Consider the following 12,548-nt stretch of genomic DNA (forward strand, 5'->3'; position numbering starts at 1 on the left):
GGCAGGTACAAGAAAAGACTGATGGACAAGAGGTACAAATTTAACAACCAGTGTGGTCCCTTACAATTGACGTTCCTAGAAGCTCTTTCTAGTTGTACAAGTACCAATGATTGCTATGAAATTTTGTAGTAGCTTGCATACATCTTGAGTTAGAAGACAGTACATGTTTTAAGCACTTGAATCTTTTTTCTTTTTTTTTTTTTTTTTTTTTCAGTTATGGGTGCAGATAGTTGATGGAGACATTGAAGATTCTACACGTTCAGATCTCTATGAATATATAGTAGACTTCCTTACATTCTGCTCAGACCAAGATCTAGTGTGGAAGTACTCTGAATGGGTTTTACAAAAAAATGAAGAGGTTTGTAATTGGTGTACTTTTTCCAGATCATCATATACATAATCCTGCAGAAATGTTTGGCTGTTGAATAATATTCATATCATCTTGGTAGCTGATTGGACTGTTTTTGCTGAATATTTAGTAACTAGTAAATAGTAACTGATAGAAACCTAAGTTTTCTTCTCAGTTTTTCTAAGTCCCACTGTTAGCAATCCCTATGCTAGTGATTAACTGCTGACTCTTTTTCTGAAAACAAAACTTAAGTCATTCTGAACCGTCTGAACAATGGAAGATATATAATCTTTTTTCCCATTTCTAAGATAATTTTTAGATCTTAAAAAAAAAAAAATTCACTGAAGACATTAGCTGCTGTTGTTTTTTCATCTATGAAAGGATTTCAGTGAAGGGTACTATCTGTTTACATTATAGGAATTATAGAATAACTAGCCTTCATTCAAGATAACATCTCACTGCTAAACAAATTAACTTAAAAATAGAATTTTATAACATCTGTTGCTGTACTGTGCTGTGAAGTGGGATGTTTTATGCTGAATTAGTCTGTGCTGTTGGAACTGGTCACTACCTAACCTAAATTAAGTAAAAGCTCAGTTATTGCATGTAATGACCAGATTTCTCAACTCTGGTTTTGGTCATTGTAGAAGTCTCTTAAAAGTGATGATATACACAGAGGGAGAAGGTTGTAAACAGTCTGGTCTCCAGATGCTTTATTGCTACAAAGGACTGAAATCCCTTGTTCTGTTCCAGATCTGTTCAACACTTCTTGTAGGCAGTACAGATTATGCCTAACATGTAATATATATAATGTACACATATAGAACAATATAGAATAATACATTGTATTGGCAATGTATAGAACACCAAATGAGGTAGGGGAGATAGGAGCAGGTAAGATAACATTAAGCACAAAGTAGTGTAATCTTAATGGTGTGAGTGAGTTTTTACATTGTCTGTTTTCTGAATAATGTACTAACTGATCTGATAGTGCTATTAAGTAGACATTTAAATGGTAATAAAATAGTTGTCAGTGAGCTCCTAAATACAATTATCTCTTTCTAGGTTGGAGTACAGATTTTTACTAAAAGGCCTGTGGAAGAACAAGAGAAAAACATCAATCCAGATGATATCATCAGTTGCCTTAACAAATACCCTAAAGCACGTGTTAAATATCTAGAACATCTTGTATTAGAAAGAAAAATAGAGGTGAGTCCTACAAAAATATCAAAAATAGTTTACACTCTGAATCCTATGCATGTGGTGAGTAACTCTGAAAATAGCCAAAGTCTAGAAGAAATACGCATAATTTGAAGGATTTTTGTATCAGTGTTTCTCTTCTGAGTATTGTAAAGTTAAACTGGAAGATGAGGATCTGAGATGTGCCTTTTGTTTATAACTGTTCAATTCTCATGATGGCAAGACAGTTGCCTACCTTGTATCAGTTTTTCTCCATCTTGTTTTTTCTGCCTCACTGGTGAGGCTCAATCCACAAACAGTGATTTAAGATATTTAAATCAAAATTTCTCTGGGATGCTTGCATACTAAGTATGGCACTCATTGAGACTGAACTATACATCCTCAAATAAGGAGTAGTTAACACACAAAACTTTGAGCCACCTACAAAGTGCATGGGAGAAGGTGAAACATAAGAGTGTATTCAGTCTGTCAGAATTGACTGCATATTGATTACTAGAAGCCATATTTTTTGAAGTGTCATTTATCACTTTCAAACATCCAAACTTACGGTGGTGTAGTTTCCCCATTAGAGAATGTGACTGATTTATAGTTTCTCTTTTTTCGAAGAGAAAAATGTACATCTCCAGTAAGATCATAGAAAAACATCTGAGCAACCACTAATCCTATTGCGCAGCAGTAGTAATGTATTAAAATCGCTAATTCAATGTCTTAAAAGTAGGTATGTTTTATTCTTCTGGAGTGATCTGAAGAAGAAATAAAATTAAAACATGCATCTCTCACTCTGTAGAATTCCAAGCATCTCTTTGTTGAATGTCCAAAAGATGTGTTCGCTAGTTGAAGTGACTATTATTTTATTCTTGGTTGCTTTTTAAGTATAATACAGAGGCAGGAAAGCGTTATAGTACTTGGATATGAGACATTTTAAGCATAAGAAAAGTTCCTTTAGCCTTCAAGTAATGAATACAAAGAAATAAACATCGAAGAAACTCAGTAAGTCTGACCAGTTCATGAATTTACGTTCTTAAAATGTACATACTAGATCAATGCTTTCCCTCTGTTGCTATTGCAGATACCCCAGATGTACTACACTGACCAATTAATGTACTATTTCTAATGTTATGAATATTTTCAAATAAACTTTTAAATAATTTTATTACTACCTGCTAGAAAAGGCTGAGTAAAGTTATATATACACACTAGAGTATTATGACTGCTTTAGTGAGAATGTTTCAAACAGTAGTCAAATCATCAGCTTGTTTTGATGAATATGTGATAATGAATAATGCAGAAAGCACTGTGCTGTCAGAGTGCTTGTCTACCTCTGGTGGTGGCTTTCTCAGATTTTATTGCAGAAATAGAAAAGAACATATCTGAATATGGTGAAAACTGCATTAAACCATTTTTTTTAAACTAGGGAAAATAGAGGAGAAGAGTAAACATCCTTGTACTCAAAAGAGATCTGTTTTACTGCATTGACTTTCATTAGACGAGCTTTTGAAAGGAAATAATTTTTGCACAAAAAAAGCTATTTATTAGTCTTTTTACTTAAGGTGAAAAGAGGTTTAGGAATAAGATATGATATCTGTATTTCAGAAATACCTGACTTGATGTAGAGAACCCAGTATTGTACATAGAGCATATCCTGTCCTGTGAAGCTGGTATGAATAAGTTGTCTATTTAAATGAACAAAAGACTTCTGGATTATCTGAATTAACTGAATGAACTTAAACATTTCTATGTAATTATGTACATATCCATTGAAGTGTTACGGGGAGGAGGAGTTGTATTTGTAAACTGAGCTAACATTGCTCTTTTCATTTGTAGAAAGAAAAGTATCATACTCATCTAGCTGCATTGTATTTGGAGGCAATACTTCAGCGAAAATCTGTGACCATGGATAATTGTACAGAAACAACTGAACTTCTGTCGAAACTACGCAGTCTTCTTCAGAAATCTGATCTTTATAGAGTTCACTTTATTTTGGGTAAGACACACTTCTCTTCATCTTTGCTTCCCACTGGAGCTAACATACAGCGTTTATAAAGTTCTCTTAAGGATAAAAAAAAATAAAATAAAATAAATTGAGGTTTCTAGATGGTAAAACTATCAACCAAATTCACCTATTTAAGGTAATTCAGTGAAGAGAGCAGCTGTTACCATCACCTTTTGATCTGAGTTCATGAATTAGAATGGCATGTTTGCCACTTCATCAAACACAGAGCATGTGACTAGATACAAAAAGTATCTTCATACAGTACCTTCTTAATTTCCTGCTTCTTTTTAATGATGTGCATGTAACATGACAATCTTTTGCAAATGGAAAAGTTACAAGTTTATTTGTTAAGCAGTCTGTTTCTTAATTAGTGTGAACTATAGAACTATAGCAAAGCTTTGAGGAGTGTGATTACTAGAACTTTTGAACTTTTGTTGTACATAACTGCCTACTGCTGTGAAAACTGGGTTTCATGCTGGGCAGAAAAAAAGAGGATCTCTTTTTTTTTTTTTTTTTTTTTTTTTAAGTGAAAAGGACAGTATATACCTTATTTGTAATATAAGACAAGCAACAGTTGAGGTAAAATACCTCTGGCCAGTGCTTCTTTGCCTTGCTTTTTAATGTACTTTCCAGTGGATGAAAGGGAAATGCCTTGTTGTACTGAAAGATGTGAAATACTTTCTGAAAGTCAGTGAGAAAAATCCACTGGCTGTTGAAATAGAAACAGGTGAGTAACAACTAAAATAATGAAATAACATTTATTGCCTCCTTGCCTTTCTAGTTACTAAAAAATTATATAACAAGTAATATACAAGTATAAGATTTTGATGGAAAGTCTTGCTCTTTTTTATCTTTAATTTTTTAAGAGTACGAGCTGCAACGTGGATTATTCTCTTGAAATCCATGTCTTTCAGAACACAGGTTTTACTTACTTTTTTTGTCTTACATAAAGATGAGATCAATGCATGCTTGTGTGTTCCTTCTTGAAAAACAAAATAGTTTTATGGGGAAAAACATTGTATTTCCATACACATACATGTACTTAGTGGGAATTGAGCTCTGTGGGCTTGTCTAACTTGAATTTGGGAGAAGCAGTAGTGTTCTCTCCTCCACTGAGCAAACGTTGCCTTGTTTCTGATTTAACAGACAAAGTCCGTGGCACAGACCTTCATATGGAAAGTGCAATTTTATATGGAAAACTAGAAGAACATGAGAAGGCTTTGCATATCCTTGTCCATGAGTTGAAGGACTTCCATGCTGCTGAAGAATACTGTATATGGAACTCTGAGAACAGAGATCTGCAGTACAGACGGAGGCTTTTCCATATGCTGCTGTCGGTGTATCTAAATCCAGGCGCTTCGGATTATAAACTAGTCATGGCTGCTGTGGATCTCTTGAATAACCACGCTGCTGAATTTGATGCAGCTCTGGTTTTGCAGCTGGTGCCTGACAGCTGGTCAGTGCAGCTCCTTTCCCCCTTCCTGGCCGGAGCAGTGAGGCAAAGCATTCATACAAAAAGAATGACTCAGGCTGCACTTGGGTTAGCACAAGCTGAAAACTTGATCTACAAATACGAGAAGGTAGGTTTTTGCTTTTAACAAAGGTACTTGTACCAGAGGCACTTTGAAGCTTTATTCTGTATTTATTATATATCTTAATTATAATCAGACACTTGAAGAGTTAGGAGAAAGGTGAGATCAGGTCCTTGGTAATTTTAATTGGTGAATTTATTAGTGTGTTTTTTTTTTTTTTTGCCATGGCTACTACAGTCAATTTTATGCTTTCTCAGTAAAACAAAAGGGGAGGTGGAGCCTTGAAATAGGAATAACTTCGAACTTGTGGACTGAATGAAAATGAATCTGAATCTGAGATTTCTGGATTAATGAAGCTCTTTCAGTTGTGTTGGTTTTTTTTGTTTGTTTGTTTGTTTTGAACAATGGAGCATTTTCTTGCTAGGATTGAGCACTGTCAGAAGTTGCAAGAAAGCTTGGCATTAACGCACAGCACTTGGCGTTAATTAAAGTTTGTCAATCTTTGCTTAGTGATGAATTCACTTACAAAGCGTTTTTCTATTCCAAGCTATATAACTGTGTTGCTTAAAGTTTCCAGTGGATTTTTGATTTCTTTTTGGTCTAATAAAAGTTTATCCAGCTTAATCTGTCTATGATAAGAATGTGACAATACTCGGTTTGCTTTCAAGTTGTCATGTGTCCTTGTTTAGGAAGCCGTTGCAGGTTTTTATCTATACTAAATGTGTGAGTGCCTTTCTTTGAAAAACAGATTAAAAAGGAAAAAAAGGAAGAAGCATGGAAATAAACCAGCATGAATGTGGAAATTTAATTTCAAGTTAAATAGTTTAAAAAAGCTAATTTTTTTTTTCCACTTATGTCATTGACTGTGTTTGTAATGATATGGTGATGTCACCAATGATCTGTTGTGTTTTTTGTTTTTTGTTTTTTGTTTTTTGTTTTTTGCTGCATCTTATTTTCCTTTCTTGCTAGATTCATGTTTGGAATTTTTTTCTTTAGGTCAAACAAAAAGGAACTCCAATTCTCCTTTCGGACAAAAAGGTCTGTCAAGTGTGCCAAAATCCTTTCTGCGAACCTGTATTTGTAAGATACCCAAATGGGGGTATGGTCCACACACACTGTGCTGCAAACAGACGTCTGAATTCAAACATGGCTCATCACTCTTCCACTTCAGGCAATCAGACTTGAAATATGCTCCAGGTCCCACAAGTTCCCATGACTTGCATCCCATTGAAAGTGGGCTGGAAAAAAGAACAAAGTGCAGCTACTTTAAGTATAAATCAAGATGAACAGATAGTCCTTGGGTTAATGGGAAGAATTTCATAAGCATAAAATATGGCCACTTGCCTTCTCAATTTCTAATGAATGTAGATATAGGAAAAAAAGTTCACTACCACAGAGAGGTGTAAATATAGGCTCTTCTGTATATAGTAACGAACAGACAAAGAAAGCAAGCCTTTTCTTCACAGTAAGGATGAATGTCATGGAGACAAGGTAAACAGTTATTTTCAGAAATGTCACTTTGCACTGAATGCGGTGTTGATAAAAGTGTAGAGGTGGAGATGGCATCTCTGGAAGTTGGAATTCTTGGAGCATTACACGACAAGACTGGCATAATGCAGCTGACTATCAGGACAAAAACATACTTCGGTTATGATGTTTGCTGCAGCATGTCCTTCTTTGGATTCTCTTCCCCAGGATCACATTATGAACTTGTTCTTTGCTCTACGAGTCATTGGCTTTTGCACTTTTTAGTACTTTTATTTCCTTCCCCTCTCTGCTGTACGGGATTTAAACATGAGCACTGGTTTGTTAGGTTTCTACTCCTACAGTTACTGTAGTAAACTGAGTGGAAACTGATTGCCTTGGTCACACAGCTGTGCTTGGAAGAAAAAAATGAAGTCAGATTGTCTGGTCAGGCTGTAGTCACTTTTATATGGGGAAGATACTTTAATATTGATTTATTTATTAATATGCAAATATACTGTACATACAGTTGAATAAATTGATCTTATCATAGAGTTTCCTTGGAGGATAAAAGGATGTAGCTGATGCATAAGCATATAGGTTACATGCTAAATGTTTGCTATAACATAGCTTAAGCAGATTGAAACTCCACAAGAATGGGTGTTAGTACCTGTGGATGACTTTGTGCAATCAGAATCATGGAAAGGTGGTATAATTGGGAGCAAATCTACAAAGATGCACTACAGGGGTACTGGACTTGTTGTAGTCTACAAAACATTCTGTAAACTAAAGCTTTTCAGACAAAGAAAAAATATTTAACTGCCAGGATGAATTGTTTAACCATTTTAAAGCAATTTAAAAGAGGCAGTATCCCACAAAAAAAAAAAGTTTGAAAATGATGACTTTAAATAAAAGTTAAGAATTTCAAAGTCAAAGCATTTCTTTCAATTTTTTAATGCTCTAATAAATAGTGAACAGCATGCAGCTGACAGTCAGTAGGGCTTCTTACTGTTTTAGTGTTCCAAATCAGAATTCAGACTTCCCGCAAAGTGGATCATCTGCATGATATCATCTAGTTGCGGTCTCAGCAGAAGTCTCAGAAGTGTTATAAGGCTGTTTCATAAGCCAGCCTTTCCATAAACATTGCGTTGCATCCAGGAATGGGCAACCAGGCTGCATCCAGGATATTTCTTTCTCTTTGAAGTAAAAGCCCTTTGGATCTTTCTCTTTCCTGAATCAGAAATCAGAAAAGTATAGCCATCATGTTGGGTTAAAAAAAAAAAGTTGTTGTTTTTATCTCTTTCTACTAAGGTATGTAAACGTTTAGTGAAAAGCACCTTCAAAAAGGACATTCTTTGTCACTTCTATTATGAGTGATTATCCAGCGTTTAATTGATACGAGCAGGTTCTGTATCTTGTATTCATGATTTTCAGGTATCATGTATACAAATAATAATGATGACAGACAAATTTGTAGTTCCCTGTCCTCAAAATATTTGCTGACAGAGAGGCAGTGACCTTTCAAAGATCTGATAAACTTTGTATAGTAGCATGCTATTCATAAGAATTACTTTATTTTGCTGCAAGCATCCTCAGTGTGCTCTTCGTTCTCATGTAATAAGGAGGTATTAAAGCAAATATCACTCTGCACGGTCAAGACTAATTCTGGCTGCTAGGTAGTGATGAACAAACTTAGTCTTTGTCAACTAGTGTTGCAATGGATTAGAGATCATATTATTCCAGACCACAAGAAAATTCTTAATTGTTATTGCATGAAAAGGTAAGGCTGAAAAATATAAACTACTTATATTAATGATTTTTTTTTACATTGGCTAAAATGTAGCAGTAACAAATATTTCTACATACTCCTATTTCTATATTAGTTCTGTAACACAAGATATCATATCTGCAATCACTGACGACTAAAAAGGTGATTGTTGAAGATGGGAGATCTAATCTTTTTAGCCCTCCAGGAATGGGGACTGGATAAGGTATTAACATTTCTTTCATACATTGTTGGCTTTTTTTTCCCAGATGAGTTTTTATACCGGAACTCATTTGGATGAATTAATATGAAAGTCCCATGGCAGCAAAACGAAAAAGCAAAAAAACAGCACAAGGCTGAGGTAGAGCAAGAGCTCAGCAGGGCAGTGGCAGGTGAAGGATGCTGCCGCAGTGTGCGTACAGCACTTCAGCAACTGGGACATCACACGATCAGAGGAGATGGCAGCCTATGTCAGAGCGGTGTGTGGGATGCTGTATTTTATCACCAGGAAATTCATGGAAGGTGTCTGTGCTTAAATCCTCCTAGGAGGACAACTCCACCACCTCTCTGCATAAGAACTTCAAATTGGAGAACCTGAGTTCGTTCCTCCATTTCTTAGCGCTGTCAGTTTGCTCTTTCTTGTTTTGTATACCTGAAATGCTGGGACAGTGTTGCTGCTTTGGGAAGTTCTTCTGACACAGCTACAGCAGCAGTGGGGGAACAATAATCTGGTTGTTAATTGCCAACTAGATTAATAAAGGCAGGAAAGAAAATTATTTCATTGACCATTCTAGATCTGAAATTGAATGGACTTGGGGCTCTGAGAGGTAAAGCTGCTGATTTTTTTTCTTCTCTTTGTCCAGCTAGGGGATGCAGCCTGCCCTTGGAGAAAAGAGGTTGAGGCAGAACATTTCTTCTTAATTTAGCTCTTGGTAAAATAATTGTTTGTAATTGATCTTCAGATTTTTTTGCTGATGAATGTCTTCAATTTTGTATATGTTGAAATCCAAACACTAGTGCAGAAGTTTTTGTAATGTCACAGGGTGACTGTAATTCAGGGCATAGCAGGTGAGGTTGGTCTCTCTCATGGATGCTTTTTCAGGTATTGAGACTCATTTACCGCAATTTCTAATTAAGGAAATACTGCATTTCTGACTTTATTTTTAGCCATCCTCCGTTACAGTGGCTGACACATACAAAAAGCACTTCTTAAACCCTTTTATTTCTTTTGTATATCCTCTTTTCCTCATAAACGTCTATTATCTGTGTGTATGCCATCCTGTGTGTTTTTTTCCTTCTTGAAGGCAAAAAGAGGAAAAAAGTTGCCCAGAATCCAGTGCTGTGTTCAAAGTAACAGCTGCACATTTATGACTAGGGAGAGTTTGTTAGGTCTTCATTTCTATGATTTGAAGAGTTATCATGTTAATAATACTATGAGAATAATGGGCTTAAAGTCTGGAAAAACATGAGCAATTTTTCTTTATACAGAGTACACCAGAAGAACCGATGAAGTGACTTTTTCAGGCAGCCTGTCCTCCAGCGGCTCCATTGTGCACAGGAGCTTAGGCTACAATGAGAACGTGGCTTTACCGCCCACACTCCAACCTCCGAAACCTATAACCTGTATTACCCAATTAATATTGGTTTCCTAGCCATAAATAAATTGACATGGGTGTTAGGCTGGAGAGTTCTGGATGTTCCTTAGCACATCTGTATCTGCTCAATAAAATACCACTTAGTTACGTCAATGAAATGAAACATTTATAATGTCAACTGTGGAAAGGTGGTGGTGGAGATGGAGTGTATGTTTTGAGACCTTCATTACATATTTGAGCACACAAGCATTATCTTGATTCTGCTTAATCTTTATAACAAAACCTGTTATTTGCAAGACTCCGATCCTGAATGACATTAAAAGATGTTATTTTATACAGTTTAATCAAGAGGTAGCTTCATTTTATTACTTTTCCCAATTTGCTGCAGTCTTTATTCAGCATAGACCTAAGTCTTTTATTACATCCTGCTGTTTATAATCGGCAGTAACCGATACATTTTCATTGTGAGCTCTCCTCCCATTGCATCTATTTACTGGTTTTTCTCCTGCTGTACAACACTTTGGGGCTTGTGCCCTGTGAACACTGATAATTAAATGTGCTGCTATTTTTGAAGGAAACAAAAAAGTTAATGACATTCTACAACGGTTGATTATAAAAACTGAAGTTCCCCTGCAGTAAATTTTGTTCGGATGGAAATCTGTACTGTTAATGCTTTCTGACTTAATGGTTATGTTGGTGAACATATACAGCAGTCTGTGAAATGTACAAATGTATAAATATGTTGATTTTTAATAAATACTTTTAATTATGTTTGTCATTCATTCCTAGATACATACACAATTGAATGTGAATGGCCAAGTGAAAGACAAACATTTTTTAAAGGTAGATAGAGAATTAATTTGTGTGATTGACGAACAAAGGTGGTTAAATGAGGAAGCTGAAGTCAGCAAGTACAGGATGTTTATGAAAAAACAGGTGCTCTGTTTCACCAAAACTGGTGCATTTTGCTGAATCTGAAGTTTCAAGTGAAAGTATCTCCTGCCCTTCTGGCAGCCAGGAAATACACTGGAGAGCCCTGGTTCACATTTCTCACAACCATCCTTCTAGTCAGGGGAGGAAAGGCAATGTGAAGAGTTGGCTTCAAAAGAAAAAAGAAAAAAAAAAAAAAAACAAACAAACACGGTTGTGGCTATGGCACAGCAGGAGTTCAGCTTGTTTCGCCTCTAGACAGTGGTTAGAAAACGGTCCACGCTAATCATCCAGATGGCAACTCCTTCCAAGACAAATAATCAATACAGTGTAGCTGGCTTTGGGCAGAAAGGAGCCCCAAAGGTCCAGTTCACTGCAACAACCCTAGCTGCAGGACAGCGCAAGGTCAGGGAGGCCAGGGCTGCCAACAGAAAGCTGATGGCTGAGCACACAGCAGGTTTTCCGTGGGTAATGAGGCTGATAGCAGTGCCTAAAAATCCAATAGCAACAGGGAACATTATTATGGCCTGTGATTGCCAATAACACCCTGAAGATACTGCCTGGTATTTGCGTTGAGTGGGAGCTGACTGTCCCCAGTCTGGGTTAAAACCAGAAAAATTTAGGCTGTTTGGGTTCTCCAGAGATGGTGGTGTCCAAGCCCAACTCAACGCAGGGTCAACCTGGGTCAGGCTGGTTGTGTTGTTTCAGGCCATTGCTGGTAAGATTGAAACCAGACTGGGAAAGGCCCAAATGTCTTGTGATCAGCTCTGTGCAGGGGAAAGTAAAGCTTAAGCGTCCACAAGAGTCTGTGGTATCATATAAGTGGCTAAAAGTAGTCTCTGTCCTGGAGGATTTATTTATTTTATTTTATTTTATTTTATTTTATTTTATTTTATTTTATTTTATTTTATTTTATTTTATTTTATTTTTCAGATTCTATAGGATTGAATAAAAAGGGAATTTCTAGAAAAGAACAGGCTACTTTGGGATTTACAGGAGCTGTTGCTGATGACAGCTTCAAGAATGGCTGCTTGATGCTTCTCTGACTTCATCACCCATATAACAAACAGCAAGTGCTGATTTCATGCAAAACAAAACTCTCAGACAAGGTCTCCTGAATTGAACTGTCTTCTGAACCAAAGGAAATAGAGTTAAATAACACATCATCTAAGTGTTGTGTGGGGTCAGACCCATGACAAAAAAAAAACACAAAATTTCTTTCAGGTAGTTCAGGTGGTCCTGGCAAGGGAAATCATAAAAAAGCCACAACTTTGAGGTGTTACTTTTACGTATCATTTTTTGCTTTACACAACTGTCCTCCTTCTATCTGAGTGCTGTGACAGTGGTGGCACTGAAAGTCTGGGGTCCACGAGCCACCTTCCAGCCATGCACCATTGGAGAGAAAGAGCTAGCACTGGCACTTAGGCAGGCACCTCAGTTAGAGGCAACCACCCTTAGCTGAGGGGCAGAACATGCCAATGACAAGGCCATCCTTCACTTGGCCTTTTGTGGTGGATTTTCTTTCACCCAAGTCCAGCGGCAGGCAGGGAGGCAAATCAAGGACAAATACATTGTTCCTCTTAACATACGCTGACAAAGGGCTGCACCGAAGACCAGTGCAAGCCTTGAGTCCCACAGCACAGCCAAAATATACAAAAGTTTGTCCCACAGGATCTAGCCTGCTTGGTGAAGAGGTACATATCACCTGAAGGCTATGTTA

General features: G+C 36.7%; 1 protein-coding gene across 1 annotated transcript in view; it reads left to right on the top strand.

The window, feature by feature from the left end:
• TGFBRAP1 (transforming growth factor beta receptor associated protein 1) overlaps nt 1–10,594 on the top strand; it is a 35,055-nt gene extending 24,461 nt beyond the window's left edge. The window contains exons 8-12 of the mRNA XM_084291101.1: nt 215–358; nt 1,415–1,558; nt 3,374–3,533; nt 4,689–5,122; nt 6,071–10,594. Of these exons, the coding sequence (XP_084147227.1) occupies nt 215–358; nt 1,415–1,558; nt 3,374–3,533; nt 4,689–5,122; nt 6,071–6,259 (1,071 nt within the window). The 3' untranslated portion in view covers nt 6,260–10,594. The remainder of the gene's footprint in view (nt 1–214; nt 359–1,414; nt 1,559–3,373; nt 3,534–4,688; nt 5,123–6,070) is intronic.
• The last annotated feature ends 1,954 nt before the right edge of the window (nt 10,595–12,548 follow it).

This window comes from Netta rufina (assembly GCF_964035555.1).
Source record: "Netta rufina genome assembly, chromosome: 1".
In the NCBI taxonomy this organism is placed as follows: Eukaryota; Metazoa; Chordata; class Aves; order Anseriformes; family Anatidae; genus Netta; species Netta rufina.